At 28.6% G+C, this 17,060-nt stretch overlaps 1 protein-coding gene across 1 annotated transcript; it reads right to left on the reverse strand.

The window, feature by feature from the left end:
• Window positions 1-7,029: 7,029 nt before the first annotated feature.
• On the reverse strand, window positions 7,030-9,552 carry LOC103497403 (thioredoxin-like protein YLS8). Its single transcript, XM_008459579.3, has 3 exons — window positions 9,247-9,552; window positions 7,934-8,078; window positions 7,030-7,522 (listed from the first exon to the last, which is right to left on the reverse strand). Exons 2-3 carry the CDS (start codon window positions 8,051-8,053, stop codon window positions 7,214-7,216), a joined length of 429 nt encoding a protein of 142 aa, XP_008457801.1. The 5' UTR covers window positions 8,054-8,078; window positions 9,247-9,552; the 3' UTR covers window positions 7,030-7,213.
• Window positions 9,553-17,060: the final 7,508 nt, after the last annotated feature.

Below are 17,060 nucleotides of genomic sequence, written 5' to 3' on the forward strand. Positions count from 1 at the left end.
GTTTAAGATCAACAAACGATACAAAATGAAAATCTTCAAACAAAATACTAAAGCAAATTAAATTCCTGCTCTCCTGTAAAAAAGGCATAGCAGAAAAGGTATATAATTACATCCATCCAATGTCTTTAAAGCTAAAATAAGGAAAGAATCATTAGCAACCTAAGGGACACTCAATGAGACATTTAATTAATTTAATTAATTTTGTGAGACAACCAACAAAGCAGCAAGCATCAATCAAACCCTCTAAATTTCTTAAATGAAAAACATGTAATTATTTTCCTATAAAAGTAAATCTCAATATATATAGTTAACCTTTTCCATTTTAGTTCTATTTTTTTTCTTTCTATTCTCTATTTAAATGATAATAAATCGTTTAAATATGTAGCATGAACATAGTATATGTATTTTGGTGAAAATGCTCTCTTTATGGTTGATTTTATAATGAGTGTGTTGGTTACTAATATATATATAAGTACCTCTTTAACTTTGGTAAATTAGTATTCAATTTGAAAAATAAATGTGTACGTTATCTTAATAAATTATAAAAGCATAATTGTATATGCCTAAACAAGAAATCAAATAATACATTGCATTGAGATGGAATTTTGTATATATAAGAAGAAGATATATGATAAGTTTATTTCATCGTAATATCAAAGTTGGAATGGTGTGTTCTTCTATTAAACCTCTCCCTTACCCACCTTGTGTAAGTTGTGGTTGCATAGATTCTTCATGTTGCAACGGTTAGGATCACTTTAATTATCTATTTTGTTATTATGCTGTCCAAATTGATTAGTTTGTGTTTGTTATTAATCTTAGAGTTTGGTATATTATCAGTATATTATTACGCAGGAGGCAAGTTTAAGTGGCCTGAAGTGGTAGGTATGAAGGGACAACAAGCTAAAAGTAAAATTGAGAAAGATGTGTCTTTTGTGAGTGCTATATTTTTATTACCTGGAACAATTAGAATTGAAAATTTTTGTTGCAATCGTGTTTTTGTTTACCTCGATGATAAGGGCAAAGTCAATCAAATTCCGACCATTGGTTGACTTTAAAAGGTCCTTTATGTTATGTTATATTTAACCACATCATACGATAGCGTGTTGTACTCAAGTTAATCCTTCAATAAAATTTAAGCTCTAATCCTTCAATAACACGTCGTGCCTGCTTCATTTCGTAACTTTCTTTTTTACCTCTTCTTGACTTTTAAGAGGTCCTCGAAATATTTTTGCCATTTTACATCCTACTAAACTTCGTTGCGGACTAAATGCTTGATTTTTGCAAAATGAACATATCATCAAATAACTCATTTACATATGCACAAAAAGTAACAAAAATCTAAGTCTAGCTAGCTAAGAACATTTTAAGTGCTTTTCAGTTAATGATCGGACGGTAGATTATTTGATTTTAAAATTTAAAAAATGAAAGTAAACAAAGTTAAAGACAAGCTTGGTCTTTGTTAAATTCAAGATATGAAGATGTTCATGGGGATGTTTATTTCCTCGATTGATCATTAAGTCGTGATTTATAGATTATTACTTACATTGCAAATTATATTTTGAAGTCTACAAACTATTTCCTTTGAAAATTATATCTTTTACTAATTGATATATTAATAATCATGTGGACAAAATTTGAAAAGAAGATGACATTAAGAAGAATAATGATCAACTTTTGTTACCAATCCAACTACGTACTTTCAATATTACATATCCAATTAAACGTACAAATTACAACCTATCGATTGGACACTATTTTAACATGCATTAAGGATCAATCAATATCTTAACCACAATAATCTTAGACAAAATTCAAGAGCACAATATCTATATCATATCTCCCCAATGCTTGTTCTCCCGACGGTTTAAATTGACGTCGAGAGATTAGAATTTCTGATAGTAAGAAAACAATGCATTAACTTAAATAATCCATAAAAAAAAAATTAAAACACACTTAGAATTAAAATATTTAGCCACTGATCATCGAATTAATCTATAAACCCTATTCTCATACATTGCAACAACCATAAAAGAGTACCGAGAATAAAAGAAACTACACTCGAACGAATCTCCACTTCTGAACCACCCTCTAATCTCTATTTTAAAACGTCGTTTAATTTGTTAATTTAGCAAGTCATAAACCAATAACATCTTATAGAAAAAAAATTCCAACAACAAAAAATTCGTTCCAAAAAGAAAAAAAAAAAAAAACCGACATATCACAGCGTAACAATCATTTAGGTCTAATCCTTTTTGGACCACGTAGGGGTTTTATATATCGCACATGCATATGTTCACCGAATTAGATTTTAGAAAGTCTGTTTTGCTTATGATTATCGTAGAAAGGTGTCGCGTTTGAGTTTACTAACAAATGCGAAAATGCATTTTATTTGTGGAGATAGAGCTTCGACTAGGGTTCCCATTATTCAACATATCTTATATGAAATCTCCACACACGACACAAGAAAACACATTGTTAGTGTATAGTTCTTGGAAAAAAGTTCATCGAGAGAAAAATCATATGATTTATCATGCATTATTACGAACTTGGAATCCCACATAGTGCAATTACTTCATATGATTTGTGATTGCTTTAGATAAATTTCGTCCATTATATTGATCATTATATTCTTGTCCCTACATCTCTAATGTTTTGAACATGAATTTGTTTTTGATATTTCATGAAAGAGTACTCTTCATATTGTAATTATCTTTTCATCTAAATGGTATGTTTTAGGCTTTCTTTTTACTTTTTATCTTGTGATTAAATGAATGTCATTCTTTGAGTTAAGGCTTTGGCTCTCCAAAGAGAATGGGAATTAGATTAAAACAATATTATTTTCATGACTTTCTTTAAATCTTGAAATGAAAGTAAGGATTCATATCTTTCTAAAATTTGATTTGTATACGTACACCCGACCGACTTATTTATCTTAAACGATGTCAACTTAAGTACATGTTGTGATCGTAGAAAATTAAGTGAATGGCTAAATGAGATATATTATCTTAGTAAACAAAATTTATTAGCTAAGGACCCGTTTTTAAAATAACATATTAAGTGAATGGCTACGTATTGCAAAAACTAAATTTTAAATATAGATATTAAAATTTTTAATTTTGAATATCAAAACAATATATAAATCTAAATATATTTGGAAGTTTTTAAAAGGAGATTTTTAAAAAATAGAAAGAAAAAAAAACTATTTACTCTCTAAAAGACCAACGAATTACAAAATTTATCGACTTGATTTTTTTACGAAGTGTAAATATTTTGTTGATTTTTCTATTTTTGACAATTTACCTTTTAAAAATCAAAATTAAATGAAAATAAATATGAAAAATTAATAAATAAAAGAAACAAAAATAAGATAATAAAAGAAATATAAAAACTCGCTCCATCTAGTAACCATTTCTTTCTATTTTCGGTTTTTGAAAAATTAAACTTAATTCTTACGTTTTCTTACAACCCGTTTGTAACTTTCTTGAATAAGGTAGTTGAACTCTTAGCTAAATTTTCCAAAAACAATAACAAGTTTTCAAAAACTAAATTTTTTTTATTTTCAAATTTTTGCTTTGGTTTTCAAAACATTCATTAAAAATAGACTAAAAAAACAAAAAATTTAAAGAGGAAAAAAATATATATAGACTCAATTTTAAAAAACTAAAAACCAAAGACAAAATAGAAAATCATGATCATGAAACTCTAGAATGGATAAGTTTGAACGTATATATCTTCCAACGAATCAAGGCTACTTTTAATAATTCATATATTAGAAACAAATTTAATAAAAATTTAATTTTCATAAAAGTTTCTAAAATTTAAGAAATAAGAAAGGAAAATCGTTATTAAAATAATTTAATTCCTCAAAAAACCTACAAACATAAACAGAAAAACAATAACAAATATATAGTATATTTCTTTTTAACAACATATACCCTTTTAATTTAGGTAGATTGATATCCAATTTTAAAAATAAATGTGTAGACTTTTGAATGCTTTTCCATGCTTGCATATTCTAAACAAAAAGCATAATAATGCCCAAACAAGAAAAATAATAAATAGCATTGTGATCATGCAATTTCTTTGCATTCAATGCCAATACTTTAGGTTATGTATATATATATATAAGATATAATGCAAAGGGGTCGATATATTATCTCACAATTGATAACAATATTAAAGTACTCAAAATGGTATATGATTGGCCTCCTTATCCACCTTGTGTAAGCGATGGTTGCATGGATGCTCAATGTTGTGATATTGGTTAGAATCTTCGACATATATATATATTTATATATCTTTGTTTAATTTTTATTCGTCATATCCCTTTTCTAATCGTTTTAGTTTTTGAAGGTTAAAGTCTTTGAATACTTATTTAGTTTCTAATATGATGAATCGGTAAATTTTAGAATGGTTTCAGAGTAGGTAATCGTTTGGGTTTTGTGTTTAAGTTACTGCAGTGTTCTTTCCTTCCTCAAGAAATATTGATTCTCACTTATTGGGTAAAAAACTATGTTTAATTTTTTATTCTATGTTTTGAGATTCAACAAATATGTGTTTGGTTATAAATAGTTTGGATTCTTTTTCTGAAAACTACTTTTGGATTATAAAAACTCTATTTTTGACATAAAATCATATTCATAAATAAATTAATAATAGTTTTTGTCTTTTGTGGAATGAATTAAAAAAGGTTTTTTAAAAATTCGTTTTTATTTTTACACTTCTATAAGAAGTCCATGAATAAAAACACATATTTTTAACAATTCATTCTCAAAGTGTTTTTTCGTATAAAAGTTTGTTTTGTTTGTTATATACTAAAAAAAAAATTTATTAGTGTAAAATTCCAACTATAAAAGAAATACTATGACTAATAATTTAAAGCTATGGTCATCAAAGTTGATTGTATGAAAGTGGTCACTGGAGTTTATCGTCATTTGTGGTGGTCAAGGTTGGATGACAACAATGGTCAAAGATTGCAGTATTTCAAAGTTGTGGCCATAGAATGCCTCGATGGTCTCTAGAAGTAGTGGTCGGAGTTGGCTGACGGTCGATCAAAAGGGTGGTCGGCTATAGTTATTGTAGGTGGTGAAAGGAGTTGGTCGACAATGATCACCGAAAGTGGTGGCTAGTGTTCACACAGATCAAGTGTAGCCCAACAGTGATTGGCAAAGCTTGTGGTCTAAGGTTTTTTTTTCTTATAGTAATGACCATGCCAAAGTGCCCATGACGATGGTAGCTAAAGTTGTTTTGTAGTAGTCACTAAAAAATTGTCACTTTTGGTGGTCAACGAAGTAGATTGTCAGTGGTAGCGACAACATCATAGTGAAAGTGACAAATTAGGGAAAAATTAGCTATTAAACATTCAAAATTTATTTTCCTAAAAGTTAGTTTTGATAAAGTGTTTATTTTCAAATAACTTATTTTATAACTATCCTTATTTAAAAAAAAAAAAAAAAACAAAAAACCATTATGAACGATTATCAAATATACATATTTTTTTTAAAATGAACTAATTATTTATATTAAACATAATTATAGTCATTAAACATATTTTAAACAATTGTTTAAATTATAATATGATCTTTGAATAAGCTACAACCAAACAAATATCTTAAAACAAAACACCAAATACAACTATATTTTATTTTCAAAATTTCCTCCAAACAAACAAACAGTTTTTTATTTTTGAAATTTGGTTATTAATTGGACAGATTTTGATTAATTTAGTTTGTCACTAATGGTGGTGTTTGTATATGCAGGAGGGAATTATAGATGGCCTAACCTAGTAGGTAAGCCGTGGCAGTATGCTAAAAAGATAATTGAAGGAGAACTTCCAAGAGTTGGTGTTGTTGTCCTCCGAAAAGGGGCGGTTAGAATCTTCGATTTCTGTTGCAACCGTGTCTTTGTTTACATCGATGACAGTGGCATTGTTGCTAAAGTCCCAGTCATTGGTTGACCTTTTCGAACCTAAACTAAGAGGTTCTCTTATGTTTTTCTTTTTTTTTTAACCACAACGATTCATCCTTGTTTTAACTCAAGTTTGAATCCACAATAAAATTTAAATAAATGAAACTTATCAGTTAAGTATCTATTTCGTTTTTTCGTTTCTGGTGCAAAGTGAATTGTACTAAGTTAGTATTCAATTGAAAGTTTGATTTCCTAAAAAGACAAAGTATATCGGAAAATTGACAAAAATAGATTAAAAAAGGAGGGTTAAATGACTTTTGCGATTACTTTTCAAAATGAAGAGCTTTAGGACAATTTATGTGTGAATGGACAAAAATGCCGTTCATTAAATTTCTCTTTCTCTTTTCCTTTCCCTCTTCCACCTTTCCCTTCTCTCCACAACCGTTTTCCCTTCTCTTTTGCATAGAACGCCTAAAGTAAAAAAAAAAAAAAAAAAAAAAAAAAAAATTGCTAGTTTCATCCGTAGATGTCTGGTTTTTGGAATGGACTTATTTGCTATAAATTAGTTTAGTCAAAGTTTGGTTTAGGTTCTTAGAAAGTTTGGGTAGTGAAAAATGAATTGAACTAGAGAATTTAGTTGGATCAGATAGAAGAGAAGTAAGCAATAGGAATAGAATCTTATATTGTGAGCATTAGTTTGAATTGCTTTTATGCATGTTTAAGCTCTCATGGTTTATCTTACACTTTTCTCGCACCTTTCAAACTTTTATTATTTATTTCAAAATCAAATTGGTACACCTCCTAATCCATTTACAACGATTCTTTGCATGTTTAGTAAGCCTCTTAGGCCCTCATGTTTTATCTCGCGTGTTCCAAACTTTCACTATATATTTCAAAATCAAATTGATACACCTCCTAATCCATTTAAAACAATTCTTTGCATGTTTAGTAAATCTCTTGAACCCTCATGTTTTATCTCACATGCATCTCAAACGTTCCAAACTTTCACTATTTATTCCATAATCAAATTCGTTTATGGTACAAAGTGGATCGTACCTAAGTATTCAATTAAAAGTTTGATTTCCTAAAAAGACAAAGTATATCTAATCATAGATAGCATAATTAAGATTCAATTAAGTATTACAAATAAACGTTAAAATTGTGTATCATACACTTTTATTCACAAACAAGGTAGTAACTTACTTAATATGCCTGAATCAACCATAACTTTTTTTAGGAGGTTATTAATGTCATATAGGACATAATATTTAAGATGAATAAGGAGTTTTAGATGCAGCAGAAAATCTTAGTAGCGATATTTGGTTGAATAGTCCTTAGGTGCAATGACTAAACCACGTCCTTTCCTTGCTCCACGGTAGACTGTTTCAATGATATCAATGAACTCCTGCTTGTCCTTAAGTGCCCAGTTTATCTTATTGTTGTTTCCAGTTCCAAGATCAATCATTATGTGCTTGTTCCTAAAGAAAAACATAACGGTGGAAGGATCATACAGCTCGTACATTGTGTTGAAGTCGGGAACCTCTGTGATATCCACAAGGTATATTACAGCAAAGTTCTTAATCGTCTCTGCCACTGAGGCCAACACTTCATCCATCTAGAACAAAAGCATCTCAATCAGATGAAACATCTCAAAAAGAAAAAAGAAACTTAAGGATCTTCATCTTCCCAATCTTGAACATGTAAGATAGAAGAACTGTAATCATATTTAACATAAAAAGAGGGAAAATCATAGTTCATAACTGGGATGAAGGAACTTCATCTTTGGTACATACTACATACTAAAAACAAGTAGGAATGCATAACGTGTCGGGAACACACGATGATAATAGAAACTTCTTTTGTGAAACTAAAGACCAGAACAAAATAAATTCAGTTCATTGGAAGCAAGAAGAAGAATAAAGAATTTCAGAGAGAGAGACACAACATGGTCAACATTAAATTTGATGATGAACCAATTATGCTGAGAAAGAGGAATGGAAGATTATGAAATGGAAGAGGTAAAGACCTGCATACAAGTTTCATCCCAATCATGACCAAAACGAATGACCACAAGACGCTCTTCTTCTGCAAGGATTGCTTGGTCAACAGCCCATCCTGAATGAAGATGTGGCAGCAAGTACGACATCTCTTGCTCAGTAACTAGCTTCCACCTAACGAGTGACAAACAACATATAACATACATCACAACATGCTTCTCAAATAAGTTATTCATATACAATACAACATATATGAAAATGAGTAATATGTGTGACTTTATTGACTTATTCAACTCGTGGTCTTAATTATATCATCATGCATGCTCATCCTAAACTTTCTCAAACATCACCGAGTCCACCACGACTCTTTCTAGCATTCTCCCTTATCAAACTCTTACCAAACTCTTCCACACTGCTCTAAAGAACTCAATGTTTGATCCTAAACTATTTATACCTCAGGCCTCAAGTTCCTTGACCATTTACACCCAAAAACTTAATGACTCAACAATGTATTGGCCCTCAATCATATATTCATATATACTGAAAGCCCCAATATCTGCCTCAAGACTCATCACACTGACCTTTGACCAATTATACCAAAGGCTACAATGCTTTATCCTGAAGTCTCATTATCAAAGAGCGACACATTTTCCATCGACCATTTTTCCATCCCAAGGACCCAGGCTATGATATTCACTTACTTACCCAATCATAATACCATTATTCAACAATTTATATATGAACCTCTAATCTTCTTTATTACTTTCTTAAACACAATACTATGCCTCGACCATTTACGTCTGAGGCCCTACTATTGCCCTCACTTTCCTTTATCATAAACCCAAGGTCCTCTGAGACCTCTTTCACAATTCAGTCTCACAGTAAACCCAAGTATGAACATCCTAAAACATGTTCTCTAGATCAGATTCTAGCCATATAACTCCATGAACTTGAGCAAAAAAATATCACACTATCCTATAGTTTCAGAAAATCTAGATATAACAACACGCTTAACGTCACAGGAGCATAACCCAACATGACACCGGAAAACATAGCAGCTGGTAATAGCACACAGTTTAAATCAAAGCGCTCTTAGCTCTTGAAACAAGAAAAACAAGATTCCAGGGTTAAAAAACAGATTGAAATCCTCAATCAAATCGGAAAAGTTGTTCAGGAGATGGTAACAATTCCTTTTTTTTTAACCCAAAGTTAGCCTTAAACACCTTTGCAACCTGTTTGAACGATTCGAGACCACAAAAAAGCATAGTTTCAAGGGCTAAAACCTAAATTAAAACACTTAAAAAAAAAGTCCGAAAGTGGTTTAGAGTAAATCGTTACTCACTATTTCTCACCAAACGAGCTTGAGCTTGATGAACTGCGTTCAAAGGCGTTAAAACTTGCAGATCTGCAGCCGTGAGATCGTGGGTGTCAAGAATTGAGATCGATCGGAGAGTGGGTCGAAAGAATTAAGCGATTTGAATTGTTGGTCCCGTCGGATGGTGCAGCAGTACACCGTCGGGAGCTACTGTGAAAACGAAACCCACGAACACGAGGTACGAAACTCACGAATGAAAATGAACGAAGGAGAGGAGACCCACGAACACGAAGTACGAAAGACGGCTTCCAAGTTTCCACAAACATAATGATCGATGGTAGACCGGTTTCTTTAATTTTAACCTAATAGGTGAACCGCCGTATCAAACGGAACCCAACCGGTTCAGTTTGGTTCAGTTAGATACTGTTTATTCTTTTAAACCAATCCAATCTGAACCGGACCGAATCGGTTCGGTCCATCGGTTTGGTTTGATTTTTTGCACCCCTTAGTTGACATTGGGGGTATTCAAAAACTGGCAACCCGACTAACCCGGGCTACCTAACCCAAACTGTAAATGTTGGGTTGGGTTGGAAAATTAGAGAAAAAAAAGTTGACTCGGCTCAACCCAATTATGTATATTAATATATATAAAAATCTAAAACCTAAAAGTAAATTTCTTTTGAATGTGCGATGTAGATTTAGAATTTGAATGTATAACATATATGTTACGTTGCACTTTGAATAACAATTTGTTCACCTTGTATATTGAAAAAGAATATGAAAGTTTGTTTAAATTATGGAGTGGTGGAAAAGAAAAACCAACTTACCAACCCATCCCAGTTGGACTCGATTTTTTTTTTGTTGGGTTAACCCTTGCATATTGAATCGATAGCATTCATTTTTTGCTAACCCAGATACTTTGGTTTATCCATAATTTTCCTCCAACTCGGTCCAGTATGACTTATGTGTCCCTAGTTGACATAACTATATCCTAACAAAATATCACTAATCTAAATATAAATATAAATGATAAGGTGTTAGCATGTTAACTGGTTTAAAATCATAAATGTTTATTTACTAATTTGAATTTACTATTCGTATACATCCAAAAATAACATCATCTAACCAAATTTTGTAACAACCACCTTATTGATTAATGTTGGTTATTTTCCTCGTCACTTATTTAATTTAGTTGTTACAAATCAACAAACTCAAGCTACAAAGTTGTGTTTAAACAAATTAAGCATATCCTCTGTGGTCGACCTTCATGTACACTTTAGACTTCCATAGCCGACTTTATGGATTGATAATTTCATGGTCTTTGTCGATCTTTTGATCCATTCTGTAAATTGATCTCTTTAGCTCTTATAGTTAATGTATGAATTGACTTTCATACTTAACCAAATAACTCACTCCATTTGGGTAAACCCTTCGCGTAATCTTTTTAAGGTTTTTCCATGTCGAATTTTTTACTCATAACAAAAGTTATATATTTGGTCAATCTGAATCCTATACCATACTCAAAAAATGATGTTAATAATCTTATAAAAGTTTTTTTATAGACATTTAATTGAAAAGGGGAATAAAAGATTAGTAAATTTCATGGTTGGTTTAATTTCAAGGTCTGTCCACTAGAAAAGAAAAGGGAATGTTCCTTTTGGTTTGTTTGCCTAAAGATATTGGAGGTTCCTTAGGCAATACGCTTTTGTCTTGTTAGTAATCGTTTTTAATATATCAATGATATATAGTCAGAACACAAATGTTAAATTGGAAATTCGACTTTGAATATGTGGTTATCTACTACTGATATGATAGAACATATGTATTTTTAGAAAGTATTGATATACGATAAACTAAGTGTTAAACTTAGGGACCTTATAGAAAACGGTAGTGGGTCTCATTGTAATTATCAAATATGTAAATATATAAAGCATATTTTGTCGATCGGTGATCGACCTCAAGGGTCAACCCTCATGTACTTTTGGACTTTCATGGTGGTCTTTGAAAATCTTCATTTGTAGCATTTTCCTTAGCAGCTTCTTCAATTTCCAATCCTCTTAACAATTCTTTTCTTTTCTTTTCTTTTCTTTTTTCTTCTTCACATCAAGTAAAAGGAGAAAAGAAAAAGAAGTAAGTAAGAAAAAAGAAAAAAAAAAAAAAAGTCCCTTTTTCCAAAGTCTTTTAAGAGGGCGACCTTCCCAATCCTAAAGTCCCTTTTTCCAAAGTCTTCTTAATAATTAAATTTTGGTTGAGATTCCAAAGTAAATGTTACAATGCACTCAATTTTAATCTCTATTGTATTCATAAGTGTTGGAAGTTAATACTTAAGTTAATCAAATTTAGGTATGATATCAAACTTTTAAAAATAGTTTTCATATGTTTGGAATTGATTTTCAATAGTTTATCTTTAGTTTTAAAAGTATAATTAGAATTATTCAATTAAATAAATAATTATCGTAAAAATATACTCTCTCTCTCTCTATATATATATATATATATTTTGTATAATTTTTTGTTTTATTAATTATTTGTTGTTCCGATATTTAGAATTAGAAAAATTCACAATGGTAACCAATAATATTTTACACAAAAGTTGAATTAGATGACCATTTTGGAGTGATTCTCGGTCAATCATTTAACAAAAAGAAACGCCTAATTTTAAATGATTTTATATTTTTCAAAAATTGACTTTAGTTCATATGAAACACTATCATTTGAAGAAAAAGTAATATTGACAAAGGACATGATTTTGACCGTCGAAATCACTCACAAATATACCCTTATATTTACTCCTACTAATTTTCCAGAACAATTCATCTTATTTTATTGTAATGTCAAAAAACCTTATTAGATATTAATTTCTAGATAGGTTCTGGTTGATTTTCTTATCACTTATGTTCAATTTTTTTTTTTAATTTAACTTTTTTACTATTAATATATGTTAAAATTAAGTGATGATAAAACTTAACAAACGTAATACTTTTTAGAAGAAAAAAAAACCATCATGTCTCATTTTTCTTTGGTCTTCTACATTTTAAAATGTTACGTTTTTAAACTTTTAAGTTTTGAATTTGATTTCAGTTTAGTCTATAGGTTTTAAAGTGTTACAATCTCATCTTTGAAATTTGAGCATTATTTTAATAAGGTAACTTGAATTAATTAACTTTCTAGTACAAATTGGAGATGAAGAATTCTCTGACCACGAACCTTTTTGTCCTTGACAACATACAATTGTCATTAACATTTAAGACAAAAAAAAAGTATCTTTAGTGAAAATCGATTTTAAAAATGTAAATCTTGAAATTGATGGGCCAAATTGAAACAAAACTTAACCTAAAATCAACTGGACAAAGTACATTTTTCAAGTAATTTTTTATAAAAATAATCTTCAAAAGAAATTATGAGAAAAAACCTAGTTTTGCTAGAAAATTTCATTAATGTCCTAAAATAAAATTTATTATCTCGATTAGGATCGATTAGAATTTAGTATATTTTTAGGACAATTATAACCTCATAATAATTATTAGTTATAAATGATTTTTGAAATTAAATACAAAATCTTTTCTTATTTACATTCTATTAAATTTATTATGTAATTTATTACTCCCTTACTTATGCTAATAATGAAAATGCAATTTTAATTATATTTAATATTACGTTATCATTTATGGTAGATTTAAAATTATTATCAAATAAAATCTCTTCTAATATAAAAATACTTTATTTATTAAATTTTACATATAATAAATCATCAATATTATTTTCATCACCACTTAAAACATCATCAATTTTCATCCGACGTCGGAAGAAGAAGTAAAAAAGAATTGGTGAGCCTCAATGTCATCACCATCATTGGCATCGAGGGGACAGAAAAAAGATTTAAATGTGGGAGTCATCACGTAAGCCAAAATTAACGAGTGAGATTCCATCATCGTCCTAGGAGATGAGATGTTCGGGATCGTGGTCGGGAATGAAGATCAAACGGTGAGAAGGGATGTTGCATTGGAATAATAATAAGAAGAATTATTCAGTGTTTTAAAAATAATTGTGATGGAGTAATAATAAGAAGAAGAAATATTTTTAAAAAATCACCGACTTTAAAGATAATTTTATACAAATATATCAAAATTTCATCAAATTTTTTCACATTTCCGTTCCACGTTTTATATTTTTCATATACCTACATAATATACTATATATTTTTCGTAATATACTATATTTTTTTCATATACTCTAATTTGTAGTATATTTTTCATATACCCTAAGAAATTTTCGAAGCATTGCATATCATATTTATATATGATATCTAATAAATGCAAATCTTGGTCCACTTTGCTTATTTCATTTTTTAATATATTATTAATAATAAAGATGAGTAGTTTGATCTTTTGGACTTTACATTTGTGTAAAATTAAAGCTCATTGAGACATCTACGAAAAATTTACAATATTAGATCAAACTTGTAATACGACGTTCAATTTTAGGCCGTAGTTGTTAAAACCCCTATTACAAATTACATAGTGGTTAGAGATAATATGATGATCATTCTCTAAGATGTTTCTTTAATGTAAATATTACCAAATTACATATTGATTTATGGCTTGAACAATACTATAGAATATGAGTGGATTGTCACCATCTAATTTAATTTTTTCCAAAACCAATCAATAATTCTAATTAAGAAAGATTGAAACGTTAATATATTGGAATAAAATATTTTCAAAAGTGAAAAATTAAATGTTAAAGGAAATAAATCAAATCAATTTGAATATATAATTTTTTTGTTCAATTATATGTGGTCTAATTTATTTGAATTGAGACCATACTAAAAAAATAATTGATTTGATAGTGATAATTATTATGTGTATGTGAAAGCATTTATTTACATAGTACAAAAATATTTGATAGAATATAATCCTAGTAAGCTCTATTTAAATTAGGTATTAGGTATTGATTGATATATAAGTATAATCAAGATAATCACTAATTAAATTTGATATTGTTTGATTATAGTATGAATATGTGACATAATATTCATTTTCTTGAAGAAATTTAATTATCTTAAGCAATGTGACAAAGAAAAAAAAAACAAAAAAAAAAACAAAAAAGATTCTTTCCCTTTTATTTATTTATTTATTTGGAGAGATTCTCATGCTAAAAATATTTTTTAGTTGATATGTCAAAAAAAAAAGTTAATTTTACTTTTTAACTATGTTTTAAAAAAATTCAATATTAATTTTTTTAAAAAAGTACTAAATCTTTTTAAACATAAAAAGATTAATTTTCATACCTATAACAAAACACCAAAATATTTACGGTCTATGTAACAAAATATAACAAAATAAAACAGCACAGGATATTTTTATAAGATTGTAAGGTGTTGATACTACTTATATGATCGTGTGCTATTTCGTAGATGATTGTGTATCATAATCATTTAGAAAAAGAATTACACGTGCATGTATGGTCAATTAATTGCATGTTGACTGTAGTGCATTTTAGTATTTTTCATCGTGAGTCCGTGTGTTTTTTCCTTTTCCAAAATTATTTTAAACAGTGTAAATATTTCATCGGTTTGTTATATTTATAAAAAAAAAACACATAACTTTCTAAATTAGTTCATCCGTTTAAGCTTTAAAAACATAATCACATTTATTATATTCTTTTAATATAAATTATAAAATTGATTAGTAGTCTTTGTCAAATGAAATTTTAGAAAATGTATCGATATATCAATATGTAAAGAATATAAAACCAAACTTAAATGATATTTTAAAATGAAAAAGAGAATAATAATTATCATTATTATTATATATTAAGTTAAGATTTGATGGATAACAACAATTGCTCTTTTTGGGTGATATTTTCACATGAAACCATAGATTCTGATTTAATCATATAACTTAAAATGTTTGAAAAAGTAGTAAGCAAAGTAATATAGAATCAGATGGTAGGGTGCAACTATTAGATTTGATGGAAAAAGAGAATCTTAGGATATTTCAATTAATATATATATATATATATATATATATATATATATATATATATATATATATATATATATATCTTTATGGAAAAAAAATTATAAAAACATTATTATTATGTTATTTGGTACAAAGTCACATGGACTCCAATTTCTTTTAACTTCAATATGAAGCCAATAAGTAATTTTTCCACATTTATGAACTTTTTTTTTTTTTCTAAACCAATTTTCCATGATTTTGGGTTACATATGTTATTCTTTAATTACCTCTAAAACTTTGATTTTAAAGTTAAATATTATGGTCAATGATCAAAACCCAAATGGCATATCTTATAGTTGGGTTTAGTTATAATTTTACTTATAGATATTGAATTGGTTTGTGAATTAATATAATTAGTTTGGGTTTTATGTTTAATGGTGTTGTTTTAGGTTAATTAATCATTAACAAAGTTGAATGACGATGTATGTGATTAGAAATTTTAATAGTAACAACTTAAATATGTGATTAGAAATTTAGACATTAAATGATCTGGATAATTTTGAATTACAAAGCACTACCGACATTATAAAACAAATAAGTCATATGGTTGAAAAAATAACTTGATTTTGAGCCAAAAGTAGCACTTTAGGCCAAAATGGACTTAGAAGAGAGGGTTATGGTTTAGGCCTTGACCCCAAGACAATATGCTCGGGTGTTGGTCGAGGGCAAACCTAACAAAATGCCTAACAAAAAACGTTGATAAAGCATCTTTCCTTTTTTTAAAAAAAAAATTAATATAAAAAGATGGAGACAAAAATACCCTTTTTCATCCTTTGCACCTCTAAAAGGCAACAAAAATGCTTATATAACCTAAAATACTAACAAAATGATTATATAAAGGGATTGAATGCCTAACAATAATATCATTCTAGGACCAAAATGGGCCGAGTGGTGTTCAACTTCGACCTTGGACAAGACTAATTAAGTCTAGTAAAATGCTAATAATGCATATGCCTTTTGCATGCATGACCCAATCCGATCGATGGAATAAATGGTTATCTAATATAGTTTTGAAGTTCTATGGAGGAACACTTGGATCATCTCTTCCTATACACACCATTGTAGTTCCAAAGAAAGTAAGACAATTTAACTCACGAATACTAGAATTTCTACACTATCTAACTCAAACGTTGGTGTGTAACGAGTATACCATAACATTTTGTTTTGTAGGTTAATGTCATTCTTCTTTTTAAATAAATCTACGGTGGTCGTCACACAAACACCGGACTCTTTTCCTTGTCTACGTTCTAATATCCGAAACCCTTGTCCAATGTTTTGAAGTTAATATAGGAAAAGTTAACGCTTTTATTTTGTTTTGCTATTTTTTTTTTATAATTAGGTTTCAAACTCCACCTTGGGTAGCATTTTTTTTCCATCTTTTTTTTTTTTTTTTTATCTTTTTAGTACATAATGTGATAATTATATTAATAAATAATTAAAAATTTATCAAAATAAGCATAAATCAACTCTCATAGTAACTCACAAATTATCTAAAAAGTTTACATACCTATTTGCTTTCTACTTTTAACATGACTTTACATTATTACAAAACAACAAAAATAGTTAGCTAAATAGAAAATATTAACTCAATATGATTAAAAATATGTGTTAATTAATAAAGGTAAATGATAGTGATGAGAATAATTAGTAAATTAGGTAATGTTTGACCAAATGTGTCAATAATGAGTACATATTGAAGGGGAAAGGAACCTAATATACAAACATAATCCACCCCCTAATCAATTATTGATGACCTTTTTACTCGAGTTTAATATTCATTTAAAGTATATAAAATTAAAATTAAATACAGTAAAAAAG

The sequence above is a fragment of the Cucumis melo genome, chromosome 11, assembly GCF_025177605.1.
Source record: "Cucumis melo cultivar AY chromosome 11, USDA_Cmelo_AY_1.0, whole genome shotgun sequence".
NCBI lineage: Eukaryota > Viridiplantae > Streptophyta > Magnoliopsida > Cucurbitales > Cucurbitaceae > Cucumis > Cucumis melo.